At 42.2% G+C, this 17,993-nt stretch overlaps 1 protein-coding gene across 1 annotated transcript; it reads left to right on the top strand.

The window, feature by feature from the left end:
• Positions 1-411: 411 nt before the first annotated feature.
• LOC148106393 (uncharacterized) lies at positions 412-1,107 on the top strand. The gene has a single exon (XM_087844163.1). The coding sequence runs from the start codon at positions 412-414 to the stop codon at positions 1,105-1,107; it is 696 nt and encodes a 231-aa protein (XP_087700289.1).
• Positions 1,108-17,993: the final 16,886 nt, after the last annotated feature.

Genomic DNA, 17,993 nt, shown 5'->3' with positions numbered 1-17,993 from the left:
AGAAATGTTTAGAATAAAGTGCCACATATTTCTGTCAGAAACACACTGTCATGAAACGGCTGTGAGCAGCAGGCAGGATAGGCCCCAAAAGCAGGCTCACAGGCAGGGCTTAAATTAAAGAACACAGCTTTATTTGCTTTATTAAACCATAGACTCTAAGCACACCAGAAAACACAGGGAGACTCACACAGTCAGGAGGGAGAATGCACGCTGGACAGACGAAAAAAAAGGGCTTAAATACACAGGGAATGACTAGGGAACAGGAAACAAATGGAGGACACAGCTGCGGCTATTTAGACACAAGGAGACAGGATGCGAAAAGCTAATCATAACACATGAGAGAGGCAGGGGAACAACTTCTCGGAATACACGGAATACACGGAAACGGAGCGAGCGAGACAACAAACTAAAATGGGGCCTAAGAGAACGCCGTCCGCTGAGGAAATTGAGGACATCAAAAAGTCACTGGACTTTTTAACTGAAGAAACATCAGCTATCAAGCTACAGCAGAAATATATCCTGGACATTGTCGAGGAGATAAAGTCGCTTCGCAATCAGAATACAGAGAAGGAGAAACGGATTGTCTATTTGGAAAGCAGGGTCGCGGACCTGGAGCAATACACCAGAATGAACGATGTGATCATCACAGGGCTACACATAAAACCCCGGTCATATGCTCGGGCTGTGACTGCTGACAGCAAAGAGGACCATGGAGAACTGGATGTTAGCTCTGCAGAGCAACAGGTAGCTGGTTTCTTGCAGTCAAAAGGGATCGACCTGGACTGTAATAACATCGAGGCATGCCACCCTTTGCCAAGGAGAAACGCTAGTGATAAACCAGCTGTCATCATAAGATTTGTAAACAGGAAAAACAAGAATGCACTGCTGAAGCAGGGGAGAAAACTAAAGGGATCGAACGTCTACATGAATGACCATCTAACTAAATACAACGCTGACATGGCTAAGAAAGCACGACACCTAAAGAAACTGGGTAAAATTCAAAATACATGGACTACAAACTGTAAAATATTTATTAAACTCAACGGTACACCGGAGGAAGCCAAAGTGCTGGTCATCAAACGTATCCAGGATCTGGAAAAATATTAACATGACTACAAATGCAAGGAGCTGAACAAACAATCAACATTCATCAAAGCAGGTAACAGAAGATAACAACGGAAGCTAAAGCACAACATATTAAATCATGGAACAATTAACTAATTTAACATCTGGGAATTATACACTGCTATCACAGAGGATTGCTAATCATGAGAATCTGGAGTTAAATTCACCACAAAACATGGAATACAATACACACTTCACAGAGCAGGACATTGATCCAGAATTGAACTTTTTTAACATCAGAAATATCAGCTGCTATTATACTGAAGATCAATTTAATAAAACTGTCAAGGCTGACTGCAAAATGTCCATAATCCACTTTAATAGTAGAAGTTTATATGCCAATTTTCACAAAATAAGAGAATACTTAAGCAAATTTGCACATCCATTCAGTGTGATTGCAGTATCTGAGACGTGGATTAATATGGAGAAAGGAGTGGACTTTGAAATAGACGGATATGAATTAAATGTTATGAACAGAAAGAATAAGAATGGTGGGGGTGTGGCTTTGTTTGTGGATAAAAATTTAAAATACAGGGTGGTGGAAAAAATGACGGTGGTGGTGGATAACATATTAGAGTGTGTAACAATAGAAATTAGTATGGAAAAAAAGAAAAATGTCATTGTAAGTTGTATATATAGAACACCAGGTTCTAATATTGAAATATTTAAGGAGTGGGTAGATAAAACATTTATTAGGACAAATCAAAAAGTTATGTTCATTTGTGGGGACTTCAACATAGACCTATTAAATCCAAACAAACATAGTATGACAGATGAGTTTATTAATACAATGTATAGCATGGGACTCTGTCCAGTGATTACTAAACCCAGCAGGATTACAGCACAGTCGGCAACCTTAATAGACAATATATTTACTAATGAAATAGAAAACAGATCTATAAGTGGTCTCCTAATTAATGACATCAGTGATCATCTACCTGTTTTTGTAGTGTATAACAGCAATTACAGGAAGGCCAAACAGGAAAATACAACAAAATACAAACGAGTGAGAACAGAGGAGTCCATAAATGCATTTAAAAGTGATTTACTTAAGCAAGAATGGGAGATGCTGTATAAGGAAAAAAATATTGATAAAGCTTATGAGATTTTTTTAGGAAAATTTAAACTGTTATATGATAGCTGTTGCCCAGTAAAGAAATATAGTAAAAATCAAAAATATATAGCGTGCCCATGGATCACAAAAGGTTTACAAAATGCATGTAAAAAGAAAAATACCTTATATAGAGAATTTATAACAATCAGAAGCACAGAAGCTGAAAATAAATACAAGAAATATAAAAATAAATTAACTAGTATTTTGAGGTCATGTAAAAAGGAATATTATGAGAAATTATTAAATATGAATAAAAATAATATTAAAGGGATTTGGAAAACATTAAATACCATCATTAAAAATGGTTCTAGGCAGTCAAATTATCCTTCGTATTTCGTTAACAATGATAGAAATATTAGTAACATGAGTGATGTGGTTAATGAGTTCAATAAATTCTTTGTAAGTGTTGGGCCAGATTTGGCTGATACAATTCCTGATATAACAGATTCTGCAGAGAAAGAAACTAAACTCATTGACTGTAATCCTCATTCAATGTTTTTAACAGTGGTAGAAGAAAAGGAAATCATTGATATTGTTGGGAAATCACAAACAAAAAATTCTACAGACTCTGATGACATTGATATGGAAATCGTTAAGAAAGTGATCAGTGGCATCTCCAAACCCTTAACACACATTTGCAATTTGTCTCTACAAACTGGTGCATTCCCAACACAAATGAAAACAGCTAAAGTAATACCACTGTTTAAAAATGGAGATAGACACCAATTCACAAATTACAGGCCTGTTTCTCTACTTTCACAATTTTCAAAAATACTGGAAAAAGTTTTCATTAACAGACTTGACAAATTTATAGATAAACACAAAATAATAATGGACAGTCAGTATGGTTTCAGACCAAATAGATCAACATCTATGGCATTAATGGAACTAATTGAAAATATCACCAACAATATAGATCAAAGACAATGCACAGTTAGTGTTTTCATTGATCTAAAAAAAGCTTTTGACACAATTAACCATGAAATATTACTTGATAAACTGGAGTACTATGGTATTAGAGGAGTGGTGCTAGAGTGGGTCAGAAGTTATTTGAGAGACAGGCAACAATTTGTGAAGATTGGTGAATATCAATCCGAGTGCCTGGACATTGTTTGCGGAGTTCCACAGGGGTCAGTATTGGGACCAAAGCTGTTTATTCTCTATATCAATGATATATGTAAAACATCTGATATATTACAGTTTATTTTATTTGCAGATGATACAAATATTTTTTGTGCTGGAGAGAATTCACAGCAGCTTTTGGAAATTGTCACACAAGAAATGATTAAACTAAAAACATGGTTTGACAGAAACAAGTTATCACTAAATTTGAAAAAAACTACATTTATGTTATTTGGAAATTGTAAAAATGATGCCGGAGCAAAATTGTTAATAAACAATGTTGAAGTAGAGCAAGTTTCTGAAACAAAATTTCTGGGTGTGATAATAGATAACAAAATCTGCTGGAAACCTCACATAAAGCATATACAAGCTAAACTGTCAAGAAGCATCTCTGTACTGAGTAAAGTTAAACATTTTTTGCCTTCCAAATCACTCCGGGTACTTTACTGTTCACTTATATTGCCATATTTAGAATACTGTGTGGAAATCTGGGGAAATACATACAAAACTTCACTTCAACCACTATGTAAAACTCAGAAAAAAGCAATCAGGATTATTACTAAAGCAGGATTTAGAGACCACACTAACATCATGTTCTTGAAATTAAAAATTCTGAAGTTTATGGATCTTATAAAATATAAAACTGCAAAAATTATGTACAAAGTCAGATACAATATGTTACCAGGAAATGTACAGAGGATGTTTTTTGACAGAGACGGGGACTATGCATTGAGGGGAAAATTAAATCTGAAGACTCTTAAAGCACGGACACAGGTTAAAACCTTTTGTGTTACTATTTATGGGGTAAAACTGTGGAACAGTTTTACTGTGGACCTACAGCAATGTTCAAGCATTAGTCAGTTTATAAAGATGTTTCGAAAATTGATTTTGGAAGAATATGAAACTGATAAAGTTGATCACCCATTGTATATATAACTATGCTAAATTGTATCTAAATTATATCTATCACTGTAGCTATGTTTATACATGTTCTCCTTGTTTATTGTGTGGGGTAAGTGATGATGGGAATTAGGTGAATAGTGGGATTCAATAGAATGTTAAGCATGGGGTAGGGATTAATAAGTATGTTATACTTCTTCCTACTCCATTTCAGACCTAATAATTGTCATTTCATGTAATTGAGACTCTGTTTGATTTATTTATTTTATTTTATTTTATTTTATTTATTTTCTTTGTTTTATCTGAGCACATACGTGTGTGTATGTACACAGAGTAAATGCAAGTATGTGTACTTGTGTATATATTGTTTTGGGTTTTTTTTTTTTTGTATATGTCTGAAATAAAGATACTACTACTACTACTACTACTACTACCTTCAAAGTAAGAGAAGCAAAACAAAACATGGTGCACACAGACAGGAGACTGCCAAAGTAAAACAGGAAGTAATGGAAACACACACAGAGACGTGACTGGGGAAATGCGGATTAATATGACAGGCAGGGGGAACAGAATGAAACATGAGGAGGGAAACAAGACAGAAGAACTCACACAACCGATATAAACACAAACACACAAAGGGCAAAAGACACAAGGCAAAAATACTAAATAATCAAGGAACTAAACAGCGAATCTAAGAAACTCAAAATAAGATAACTAAGACTACTAATAATAATGGATTGCATTTATATAGCGCTTTTCAAGACCCTCAAAGTGCTTTACAATTCCGCTATTCATTCACACACTGGTGGAAGCAAGCTACAGTTGTAGCCACAGCTGTTCTGGGGCAGACTGACAGAAGCATGGCTGCCATATCGCGCCATTGGCCCCTCTGGCCATCATCAGTAGGCGGTAGGTGAAGTGTCTTGCCCAAGGACACAACGACCAAGACTGTCATAGCCGGGGCTCGAAAAGGCAACCTTCCAATTACAAGGCGAACTGCCAACTATTGAGCCACGATTGCTCACGATCGAATGTGAGTATGAACTATGATACAAAATAATACTAAAACTGAAAGACTCAAAAACAGTGGTGGTGGTATATGAGGTTCTGTAATTATACACGAGAGAAGAGATCTGTATAGGGCATGTTTACAAACTGCTTGCACCAGGGCAAAGACAAAGATTTAAGTGTAGACAAGGAGCTTAGGATTCAGACTTTTTTCACAGCACGTAATCAAAAGCACATAGCTACATATTACTGACTAACCTTGTGTTGTGAATCATCCCAGACAGTGTCTTCTTCCAGCCATATGTTATTTGACTCTGCGTATCAGGAACCCTTAACATGGACTTTTTTTGAGAACAATTTAACCTTTATCTTATATTGCCCCTGTGCTAATGGGATTATATTAGTCTGACGTTGTGTCTGTTGTGTCTGCAATATCTGGTGTTGCACTGTCTTTGTTTTGTTTTTTTGCAATTTTTGCATTTTATGTAGTCCTTGTTGATTGTCTGTTATATGTCACATGTAGCACCATGGTCTTGGAGGAACATTGTCTCGTTTTACTGTGTACTGTACCACTGCACATTGTTGGAATGACAATAAAGCCACTTGACTTGACTTGACTAATCATAGCAATGAACTAGTGTGCCATTATGCACCGATTAAATACATTAAATGAACACTTTGAAAACGGGTTCCTCAAAGCGCTTTACAATTCCACTATTCATTCACTCTCACATTCACACACGGGTGGAGGCAAGCTACAGTTGTAGCCACAGCTGCCCTGGGGCAGACTGACAGAAGCGAGGCTGCCATATCGCGCCATCGGCCCCTCTGGCCATCACCAGTAGGCGGCAGGTAAAGTGTCTTGCCCAAGGACACAACAACCGAGACTGTCCGGGCTCGAACCGGCAACCTTCCGGTTACAAGACGAACTGCCAACTCTTTGAGCCACTATCGCCCCAGAAGGCCTCATTGTTTGATGGAAATGAAAATTATCAACCTACATAAGGCTGAATTCAAAGACACCCTGAAAATCAAAGTGAAAAAAATGATACAGCAGGCTAGTCCATCCATCCATCCATCTTCATCCGCTTTATCCGGGGCCGGGTCGCGGGTGCAGCAGCCTAAGCAGAGAAGCCCAGACCTCCCTCTCCCCAGCCACCTCCTCCAGCTTATCCAGGCCAGCCGAGAGATATAATCTCTCCAGCGTGTCCTGGGTCTGCCCGGGGCCTCCTCCCGGTGGGACATGGCCGGAACACCAACCCCAGGAGGCGCCCAGGAGGCATCCTTGTCAGATGCCCGAACCACCTCAGCTGGCTCCTTTCGATGTGGAGGAGCAGCGGCTCTACTCTGAGCCCCTCCCGGATGGCCGAACATGTCACCCTATCTCTAAGGGAGAGGCCAGCCACCCTTCGGAGGAAGCTCATTTCCGCTGCTTGTATCCGCGATCTCGTTCTTTCGGTCACTACCCACAGCTCGTGGCCATAGGTGAGGGTAGGGACGTAGATCGACCGGTAAATTGAGAGCTTCGCTTTTACACTCAGCTCCCTCTTCACCACGACAGACCGGTGCAGCGTCCGCATCACTGCAGCCACTGCACCAATCCGTCTGTCGATCTCCGGCTCCCTTCTCCCATCACACACGAACAAGACCCCGAGATACTTGAACTCCTCCACTTGGAGCAGGAACTCATCCCCGACCCGGAGTGGGCACTCCACCCTTTTCCGGCTGGGAACCATGGCCTCAGATTTGGAGGTGCTGATCCTCATTCCCGCTGCTTCACACTCGGCTGCGAACCGTTCCAGTGTGAGCTGGAGGCCTTTACCCGATGAGGCCAACAGAACCACATCATCCGCGAAAAGCAGAGATGAGATTCTGAGGCCACCAAAGTGAAAGCCCTCCGCCACTTGGCTGTGCCTAGAAATCCTGTCCATAAAAATTATGAACAGAATTGGTGACAAAGGGCAGCCCTGGCAGAGCCCATCACCCACCGGGAACGAGTCCGACTTATTGCCGGCAATGCGAACCAAGCTCTTGCAACAGTTGTGTAGGGATCGAATGGCCTGTAGCAACGGGCCAGACACCCCATGCTCCTGCAGCACCTGCCACAGGACACCCCGAGGGACACGGTCGAATGACTTCTCCAAGTCCACAAAACACATGTAGACTGGTTGGGCAAACTCCCATGCACCCTCAAGTATCCTTGAGAGGATAAAGAGCTGGTCCAGTGTTCCGCGACCAGGACGAAAACTGCATTGTTCCTCCTGTATCCAAGGTTTGACTAGCGGACGAACTCTCCTTTCCAGCACCCTGGCATAGACTTTCCCAGGGAGGCTGAGGAGTGTAATCCCCCTGTAGTTGGAACACACCCTCCGGTCCCCCTTCTTAAAGATGGGGACCACCACCCCGGTCTGCCAGTCCAAGGGTACTGCCCCTGATCTCCATGCAACATTGTAGAGGCGTGTCAACCAGGACAGCCCTACAACGTCCAGAGCCTTCAGGAACTCGGGGCAGACCTCATCAACATCAGGGGCTCTGCCACCAAGAAGTTGTTTAACTGCCTCAGTGACTTCGCCTCCGGAAATTGGCGGGTCATTCCCCTCATCGCCAGACTCTGCTTCCTCCTCGGAAGACGTGTCAGTGGGATTAAGGAGGTCCTTGAAGTATTCCTTCCACCACCTGACAATTTTCTCAGTCGAAGTCAGCAGCGCTCCGCCAGCACTATACACAGTGCTCTTCGAGGCAGTCCGAAAGTCTTTTTCCATGGCCTCTCCAAACTCCTCCCACACCCGAGTTTTTGCTTCAGCCACTGCCCGAGCCGCATTCCGTTTGGCCCACAGGCTAACCAAGCCCGATAGGACTCCTTCTTCAGCCTGGTGGCTCTCCTCACCTCTGGTGTCCCCCATTTGGTTCGGGGATTACCACCATGGCAGGCACCAACCACCTTGTGGCCACAGCTCAATGCAGCAGCTTTGGCAATGGAGACGCTGAACATGGTCCGTTCGGACTCAATGTCCCTAGTCTCCCTCGGAATGCTGTTGAAGCTCTGCCGGAGGTGTGCGTTGAAGATCTCGCGGACTGGGGCCTCTGCTAGAAGTTCCCAGCACACCCTCACTACGCATTTAGGTGCACCAGGTCTGTCCAGCGTCCTCCCCCACCACCTGATCCAACTCACCACCAGGTGTTGATCAGTTGACAGCTCAGCCCCTCTCTTTACCCGAGTGTAAAGAGAGGGGCGTCCTGGTGCCACGTGCACTTATGGACACTCTTATGTTCGAACAAGGTGTTCAAACTGTGATTTGCACAGAAGTCCAATAACAAAACACCACTCCGGTTCAGATCAGGGAGGCCGTTCCTCCCAATCACGCCCCTCCAGGTCTCGCTGTCATTACCCACGTGAGCATTGAAGTCTCCCAGCAGGACAACAGAGTCTCCAGGTGGAGCACCTTCCAGCACCTCACCCAGGGACTCTAAGAAGGCTGGGTACTCTGAACTGCCACTCGGCGCATAAGTGCAGATGACAGTCAGGACCCGTTCCCTAACCCTAAGGCGCAGGGAAGAAACCCTCTCATCCACTGGGAAAACCCCCAACGTACTGGCAGCAAGCCGAGGGGATATTAGAATACCCACCCCAGCCCGCCGCCTCTCACCAGGGGCAAATCCAGACTGAGACAGAGTCCAGCCCCTCTCCAGGAGACTGGTTCCGGAGCCCAAGCCATGTATAGAGGTGAGCCCGACTATATCTAGCCGGTACCTCTCAACTTCACGCATTAACTCAGGCTCCTTCCCTACCAGAGAGGTGACATTCCATGTCCCAATTGCCAGTCTTGGCAGCCGGGGATCAGTCCGCCAGGGCCTCCGCTCCTGGCCGCCGCCCGGCACACAATGCACCCGACCCCTATGGCGCCTCCTGCGGGTGGTGTGCCTGCGGGAGGATGGGCCCATGTCCCCTTTTCGGGCTGTGCCCGGCTGGGCCCCATGGACTAAGGCCCGGCTACCAGACGCTCACCCTCGAGCACCATCCCCAGGCCTGGCTCCAGGGCGGGGCCCCGGTAACCCTATTCCGGGCAGGGTAAACTGTTCCCTCGATGTTTTCTTCATAAGGGTCTTCTGAATTCAAAGACACCCTGAAAATCAAAGTGAAAAAAATGATACAGCAGGCTAGTCCATTTTGCCTAAATTTCATTGCAGCAACTCAAAATGGTACTATGGTACTCAGTAGTTTGTATGGCCCCCAGGTGCTTGTATGTATGCCTGACTGCTTCTAATGAGGGTGATCCTCTCCCAGATCTGGGACAGGGCCTCACTCTGAATCTCACACTGCCTAGAAGATCATCTAGGCAGTGTGAGATTCAACCTGGAAGCACTGAATGGACTAAAGAATAATGTCACAGATATTTTCTATTGGATTTAAGTCAGACAAGCTTGGGGACCAGTCAACAGTATCAGTTCCTTCATTCTTGAGGAACTGTTGGCATACTCTTGCCACGTGAGATTGAGATTGAGTATTGCGGTGCACCAGAAGGTACCCAGGAGCCACTGCACATGTGTAGGTTCTGTGCAAGGCTTTGATCCCAATACCTAATGTCAGTCAGGGTGCCATTGCCTAGCCTGTTGAGGTCTGTGGGTTTGTCCATAGATATGGCTCCCCAGACCGTCACTGACCCACCACCAAACCGGCCAGCAATGTTGAGCGGTTTTTACAGTGTAACATTCTCAATGGCTTTTCCAGACCCTTTCATGTCTGTCACATGTTCATAGAATGAGCCTGCTCTCATTTGTGAACAGCACAGGGTGCTGCCCAGTTGCTAAATATGATATTCTAGAGGACGATGGGCCCTCAGGCCACCCTCATGAAGTCTGTTTCTAATTGTTTGATCAGAGACATTCATACCAATGGTCTAGTCATTGGTATGAATAGAGGTCATTTTGTAGGGCTCTGGCAGTGCTCATTCTGTTCCTCCTTGCACAAGGAGGAACAACCGCCTCTGCTACTTTACTGACCAGATCAATACTCCAGCAGTTTAAGTGACTAAATGCAATACTCTGATTAAAAAGTGTTGACTGTGGAAGTTAACTGGTCTGAGTACACTTTAAGATTCACCTCTTCGTGCATTTTTTGAGTACATGTAAAAGGTATCCACAGAGTTCTGCATGTACCCACTGGTGGTGATCTGATGGTGCTCACCACCAATGGGTACATTACTCAAATAGGAAAATCATAAAACTCTTTTCTTTTTATTTGCAAATAATCTTAAAACTACCATTTTTTCCTTTATCTTGCTCTCACTATTCACATGCTGCCTGTTTCTGTATGTCTCATTCTGTTTCTCCCTCTCTTGCTCTCTATGAAAGCAACCTAAGCCTTGTTTAGCCACGCTGGGTCACGAAGGACTGAAACCTACACCAATCTACCGGATGGACTACAGACACGCGTGTGCACATACACGCACACATACCCAAGAACCCAAAAGATACCTGCCTCATTTTTTGACAGGGTGAGACAGACATAGAATCAGAGACAGAGGACAGACAGCCAAAAAGAGAGAAGGGAAAGAGATAACAGAGATAAACACAGAAAGAGAAAGAGAGTCAGAAATGAGCATTAAAGGGAGTGGAGGTGGAGGCAGATTTAGGTTTACTGTCCCAGAATAGACCAGACTGACAGGACTCAACCGCAAGACTGGCGCAGGGTTACTGGGCAATTTGTGACAGTGCAATTGAGATATAAATTGTGTTACTCAATCTCTCTCTCACTCACTTGCTCTGTCTTTCTCAGACACACACACTTGAACACTTTGCATTCGTAGCAATGATGTGTTGAAAATTAACACAAAAAGTGATGGTGTGTTAAATCCATAGCTTTTAATGACTAATTTTAGATTTTGAATGTCCAAGTCCCCAAAACTAGAAGTCCAGCATTAATTCTCAATTAAAGGCGTGGTTTATTATTGCTCTCGGTGATAAGGACAATCAGCTGCTTGGTTACTAGTTGTTTACTGGTAAGCTTTACCAGGATGTGTAGAATAGATGTGACTGATATCAATCTAATTATGCCTGCAGACAAGGTAAGTGACATCATTAACAGACGGGATAGTTGGCTTTGGCATATTTTTTTGTGGCCAGGGTGATTTTGGACTTTAACAATGGTCCATATAAGGCAATATAAATATATTTATCTATGTATATTTAGAAATAGTCTGAGTCTGAATAGAGTCTGTCTGTTCGTGTGTGTGATTTCAGGTCTTGGATTTCTGGATGTCAACCACTGCTTCCATCTGCTGGTGGTACATTCCGTGCAAGGCCCTGTCCTTCCATCATGGTTCCTCCTCTTCTTTCTTGAGTTTCTGCTGCCTGAGGTATTCACTATGCATGGGGTCATTTGTGGCCATCTTCTTAATGTACTCATGGATGTTTGTTGTCTCTTTCAAGACAGGGTCCAGTCCTTAGCCTCCTTCCTTTCACTTAGCATACAATCTGAGTCTCACGCTCCTTCTGTCATACTTTAGACTTGGTACTCAAGCTCGAGTGGAGGTGATGATATTTCCTCCCTGACCTGACGTCCTGGCTCGCCCTTGCTGTAGCATGTGAGTTGTACCTCGTCAATCTCTAGCTGTGAGAAGATTTCCTTCTTCCGAATGCTGGAACACTGACCTACTAGTTGTTTCACCCTCAGTCTGGATACTGGGTATCGAAGACTCCATAGGTCGCGCATCCTCTTCATGTATGCCCTTCGACTGGGGTTACTTGCGTAGTAGCATTTCAACAGCACCCTGTCCTCATCTCTTGCCCACTTATGCCTCCTTGTTTCAGCAGCTGTCTTCTCATCAGCTTGTCCTTAACACCTGATGTGGACCTTGTTAATTCAGATAACTTCCAAGCCAGTATGGCTTCAGTTATTTCTCTCTCACTCATAGCCAAGGTATGCTTGGTTAGCATTAGGGGGTCTACGCTACGGACCTTAACTGGATATATACATGAGTCTATGTGTATGCTTATAGTGTGCGTGTGTGTTTGTGTGTATGTGTGTGTATGCCTGTGTGACAGATGGGGTCGTGAGGAAACGTAATGACACACTCCAGTGGTCCAGAGAAGGGCAGAAGCACTGTCTCATTGATAACTGGATAATTATGTACTCTGTCATCATGTTGTTATGTGTGTATGTACATTTCATTCTTAAGTGCTTGCTAACATACTGTATGTTATTTCTTCTATATTGTCATAAAACCATGTTTACATCCATATCTGTATGTGCACATGTTGCATGTGTCCAATTAACAGGTAGATTTATTTTGTCTTTTTGACCTTTGTGTGTTGGTCTGTATTTGCATAGATCTAATTTTGATATTTACTTGCACAGTTATTCTTTGTGCCACTTGCTTTTATACTGCACCTACCATAGCCCGCATGATTGCGTATGACAGCAGTGAAGTGGGATGCTAAATTGCGTTAGTAAACTATGCTACACATACATACCTGTCCTCTTTCTCTTATTCACAAATATATTGCTTTTGCACACAGAGAGGGTGTGTATCATAGGAACTGTCTTACAGTGAAAATACATCAACTCCATTTCAAATGACTGTCACCTTCATTATTTATTTACCTGCCTAACACATTATGAGATGAACACACACACACATATATGCACACAAATACATAGTATTACTTTCACTGAAAATGAAAAAGCAAATGCAAAACAGATTCACACAGGTGCACAACATCACACAGATACACATACGCACCTGGCCTCCATCATATCACCGAGCTAAGCCCTCAGCATGTCCCATGTTCCTACTGAGAATGTTTTGGACTTCTACTGTTAGGTGGATTCCCCAGTTATGTGAGTTTGTCTGTCTTTGTGTTTTATTTGTTCCCTGGTGAGTTGGGGGATAGAATCAAAGGGAGGCCATCCGAATGGGCTGTCACTAATCCTTTAACAACACAGCTGACATGATTGGCCACAACTATACAGAAAGGGATGGAGTCTGCAGGTGGTAGAAAGAATGATTGAATGTTGAGAGCTGCAACAATGGGCAGCTGGAAAGTGAGAGATGTAAGGATGGTAAAGTCTGATTTAAGACTTTAAGACCATGTACTTATGCTTGAAGATGAGCATAAGTAGATGCTGTGGCACAAAGACAGCTTTGTCTGTATATGTGTTTATATCAGTGCACACATGCGTGCAAATGCATCACTGTCTTCTGTATCTGTAGGGATGAAAGCCTAACCTGCAGGCTTTTGCTCTCTTAGACTGTTGACATCTAGTGTTTGTAGGTAAATGTACAGTTTACTGCTGTAGTGCTAGAAAAAAAAAGATTGGGACATTGCAACAGTACAACATTTCACACCATCTGCAGCAGCAGCCTCTATCAGAAGTTTCTTATAAAGCTGCTTATCAAATAGTTTTAGGTCATATTAAAAGTTTCTATTATGATTAAACAGGATACTTTAGGCTAACTACATCTCAGATGGTTTAAGGTCAAGACCTGGCCATTCCATAACATGGTTCAATTTTAATCTATTAAATTAATTCTATTGCATAACACAACCTCTATTGTTACTACTACTTTTCAAAACTTAAAAAAAATACATAAAGTAACAGAATAACTTAAGTTTCAATCCAAATGTGTTATAGAAACATTAAAGTCAACCAAATAAATCATATATGGTACTCTGTTTCTACTGGGGTACACTGCCCACTTTTAAATATTCATGTTGGTTTGCAGTTCCTGTACACTTCCAAGAACTGTTGTGGAAACCTCAGACCTGCTGCAACACTCTTTTTTTCCAGAGCTCTGGTGTTGACACTTGGCCTGAATCAGTACGTTCAGAGTCATAAAGAAGAACAAAGCACTGAAAGACAAGCTGGTCAGCTCTTTGTTCTGCACAGCTGTGTGTCTTTAATGTGTTGCATAATAAAATCCAAATGTTTCTGGCTGATTTCTTGTTCTTGTTTTTTTACTGTGATCATTTGAAATATGTTCATGCATGTTTTCTCTTTACAGTTTTTCTGTAAAGTTTTCACATTTTGATTGAAGGTCAGAGAGATCTATCACATGACAGCGCAGTTTTGTCTAATTTCATTATTCTGTCTATTGTGTCTTCCTTATTTCATTCTTATCAACTGATTTAACCTACAAGTTTTGAGATTACAGAAACATCATGGATTCTTCACAGATAGTGTCCGTGACAACTTTATTGAAATTCTACAGCAACCACCCCAGCTGCACCAGAGGCATTAGCATGATCCACCAGGAAGTGCCCTTTCTATCCATTGAGGCTCTGTGCATGGGTCACATCACAGATAGAGTTGTGGCTCCATCCATCATGTGGGTTATAGTTAGCCGCCTATGCTAATGTCTGACCCAATGAAAAGTTTACTGAGAGACGGACAAGGACATCGAGGTGGACTCTTGTTGTCCCATGCCGTAAACACGCACAAAAATGCACACATTCTCTCTCACTCTCTCCCCCCCCCCCCTCTCTCTCACACACACACACACACACACACACACACACACACACACACACACACTTCCGAGTACCGTGGGGCTGTCATATTTCACAGTACCCGATAGCGTGGGGTGAGTTATGGCCATGTCACAGTATAGAGGTAGAATGTGTTGTGTGTGGCGTGTGTTTATGTGGAGGAACATTTATGCTGGCATGTATTTGCACTTTGTGTGTGTTTATGTATATCTCAGGTCCACTTCTTATATGTTTATTTATTAAAAAATATATAATAAAGCCCTCACTTCAAATCAGTGGTGTCCAGAATGCTGCTGCATGTGTAAATGACAAAATGATTTATAGAAACATTCCCAAAATAAAGTCCTACGTACCAAGGGGGAATGGAATATCCCAACCACCATGGAACGTCTATGTGAGCCATGCAATAAATGTATGTATGCACAAATACAGTGCGTACAAGTTTATGCAGGTAAACTCATAGATGCACAGTCACAGACATGGTGTGGCCTGTTTAGGGACAGAGAGGACGGTACTCTGGTAAAACAGCTCTTTAGATTTATGACCTGTAAACTAGAAGACGGACAGATGGATGGATTGAAAGAAGGATGGATCAATGGTAGGGCAAAATAAAAAAGAAAGGATTAAGACAGGTAGAGAAAGATAGAAGGACAAAGAGATGATCGAAGCACAGACAGATAGATGGAGGAAGAAGACAACAAAGAGGACAACACTGTGATAAAACTGTTTGAGATTTATAGCCTGTAAAGTAGAAGACAGATGGAAGGTTGGATTAAAGCAAGGATTTAAGGAAATGGGGACAAATATGTGAGAATAGAAATAGAAAATAAATGGTTGGATGGACAGATGGGTGGGAAGTTGCCTGGAAGAATGGGAGGTCAATGCAGTGATAGGAAGAGAAGAAATGAAAGGAGAAGAAGTGAACAGAAGAGTCCTGAACTCTTTTTCAGACAGTAGTAGGAATATAACAAATCCTGAAGTGGTCTTTGCTTCTTTGTGTGCCATGATTCCTGGAGGAATTGTCAAAGCATGAAATGAGTCTTTCGCTGGGAATTGTCTCATTCTGACTGTGTGTGCATTTATTAATAGTGTTATCGTTCTGTGCTGGTAATTATGCTCTCTGAGGGAGCCGGCATAGACAGAAAGAGACAGAAAGAGCAGGAGAGAAAGACATACTTTGATCTTTTGTGAACGTGATGGGTTGAGCTGAAAGAAATAAAAACGTTTCTGTGAACTAGTGCATCAGTAGACGAAATACACGTACATGTAAGCTGTAAGCTGGCCTGAGAGACCAGAGGTTAACATTTGTTTAATTTTCTATTCTGCAATCTCATCACTTACTCATCTGTTATTTTCTGTATTTGATTTTTCCCCCTCTTATCCATTTATGCCCATCCTCCCCTTTGCTACCCTCCCCCTTACTTTGTCTTTCAGTGCCACACTGCCATGTGTCGTGTGGTGTAAATGGGCTGTGTTAAACGTTGTATTGTCCCTGGTGAGTTTTAACAGTATGGAGAGAAAGGCTGATAATCTTTAAACGGGGCATCTGCTGGCATCTGCTTTATCTTTATTGTTCCCTGGACACCAAGTAGAAAAATATACAAAATGTACTGGCAGGAAGACACAGACATGCACAAAGTGACATATACGACATGTTCACCCACAAGTTTGCAGTCATTACAACCTTTAAGGGAATATAAAAGTGAGAATTAGTAGTATGTATAACCACATACATACAGTATGTATGTGGTTATTGAGGTTTTCTTCTGGTGTTCAGGAGTGGTTATTAAAATTAGCAGTAGGTGTACGTTAAGGGATAAAGTACTAGATGGAAGATTAAAAGAAGAAAATAAATATCTTTTACTAACAGCATTTATTTAAAAAGAACAATAGTGTCTTTCTCACAATTTTGTAGATTAAACAGAAAATATCACGAACAACACTGTATATATAACATAGGAACAGGAGCTGGAAAAAATGAATGAAGAGCAGAAATGTGATGAAGCATGAGATGTTGAAGATGGTGTGAATGATTAGCAGCAGAGATTACACAGTGAGATGACTGAAATAGATGGAGAGGAATGGGGAGGAGCAACAAAAAACAAGAGGGAGCCAGGAGGGCTTTCAACAAGGGGGCCCAAGGGCGGGGAGGCACCTGAGTCACACTTCTACCGTGCGTGTGCGTGGGAGTGTCCCATCTGATCGTGTGATTAATGAAGATGTGTCCATGTGGTAATCTCTAATAAGCATCAGGGGAGCAGCCATCTACCACATGGGTATTTGTTTTATTTATAAGTGTATTTATTTGTGTGTGTGCTTGTTCTCCTTCTGTTACTTTCATGTGAGCTTCTCTGGACATGATCAGAAAATCAAATAAAAAAAATGTGGAAAATGTCGGGAAAGAATTAAAGTTAAGATTCATTTTTGCTGTTGTCAGCCAGGTAAGCTGAGAACTAGTGTGGCAAAGAACTCCTGTAACACTCCTACAAGATGCTTCAAGACCAGTTTCCATCTGTGTGTGTGTTTGTGTGTGTGTGTGTCTGAGTGTGCTCTAATGTCATTCTTTATAACTATGCCCAGATGTTGATACTGGAATGGCTCTTTAATTACCATTCAAACAGCAGGGGCTGTGTGCGTTTGTGCGCATGTGCCTCTGTTTGTAGGTGTGTGTGTGTGTGTGTGTGTGTGTGTGTGTGTGTGTGTGTATGTGAGTCTGTGATCTTGACAGCGGAACTACTGTTTAATTACCATTTAAACTGCGAGAGCTGAGTGGATCATTTAAAGACAGAAGAGCTCCAGCCAGCTAAATGAGGAAAACAAAACCATTATGGACACACACGCACAAGGGCACACACACACGCACACACACATGCACGCACACAAATGCACACACACGCACACACCAAGAAACCAACAAAAAAAAGAAAAGAAAAACAACAGACTATTAAAGTGTACAGGGCAATCCTGAGACCTTTAGCTATTTTTAAATACATGTTTAGATAATTCTGGGAAAGTACCATAAGTCAACAAGCTGCTATTACTGTAGTTGAGACATTATAATGTACAATATACAATCATATCATTAACAGTAATTAGCCAATAAAACCATGTGAACTAGACAAACTGCTACTTCATTATGAGTGCCCCAGTCTGACCACATAACTGGGACCTGGGTGATCGCCAAGAGTGGACAAATCATTTTGTTTGCATCAACATGGTTTTAGTTAACAATAGT

This window comes from Neolamprologus brichardi, chromosome 1 (genome assembly GCF_056152115.1).
Source record: "Neolamprologus brichardi isolate AB-2024 chromosome 1, ASM5615211v1, whole genome shotgun sequence".
Classification (NCBI taxonomy): Eukaryota; Metazoa; Chordata; class Actinopteri; order Cichliformes; family Cichlidae; genus Neolamprologus; species Neolamprologus brichardi.
The sequence above is the reverse complement of the archived record's forward strand: the minus strand, read 5'-3'. Positions and strand labels throughout refer to the sequence as shown.

What these genes read in the sequence shown, in the direction of transcription:
- LOC148106393 (XM_087844163.1), top strand. Translation starts at nt 412, where the DNA reads ATGGGGCCTAAGAGAACGCCGTCCGCTGAGGAAATTGAGGACATCAAA.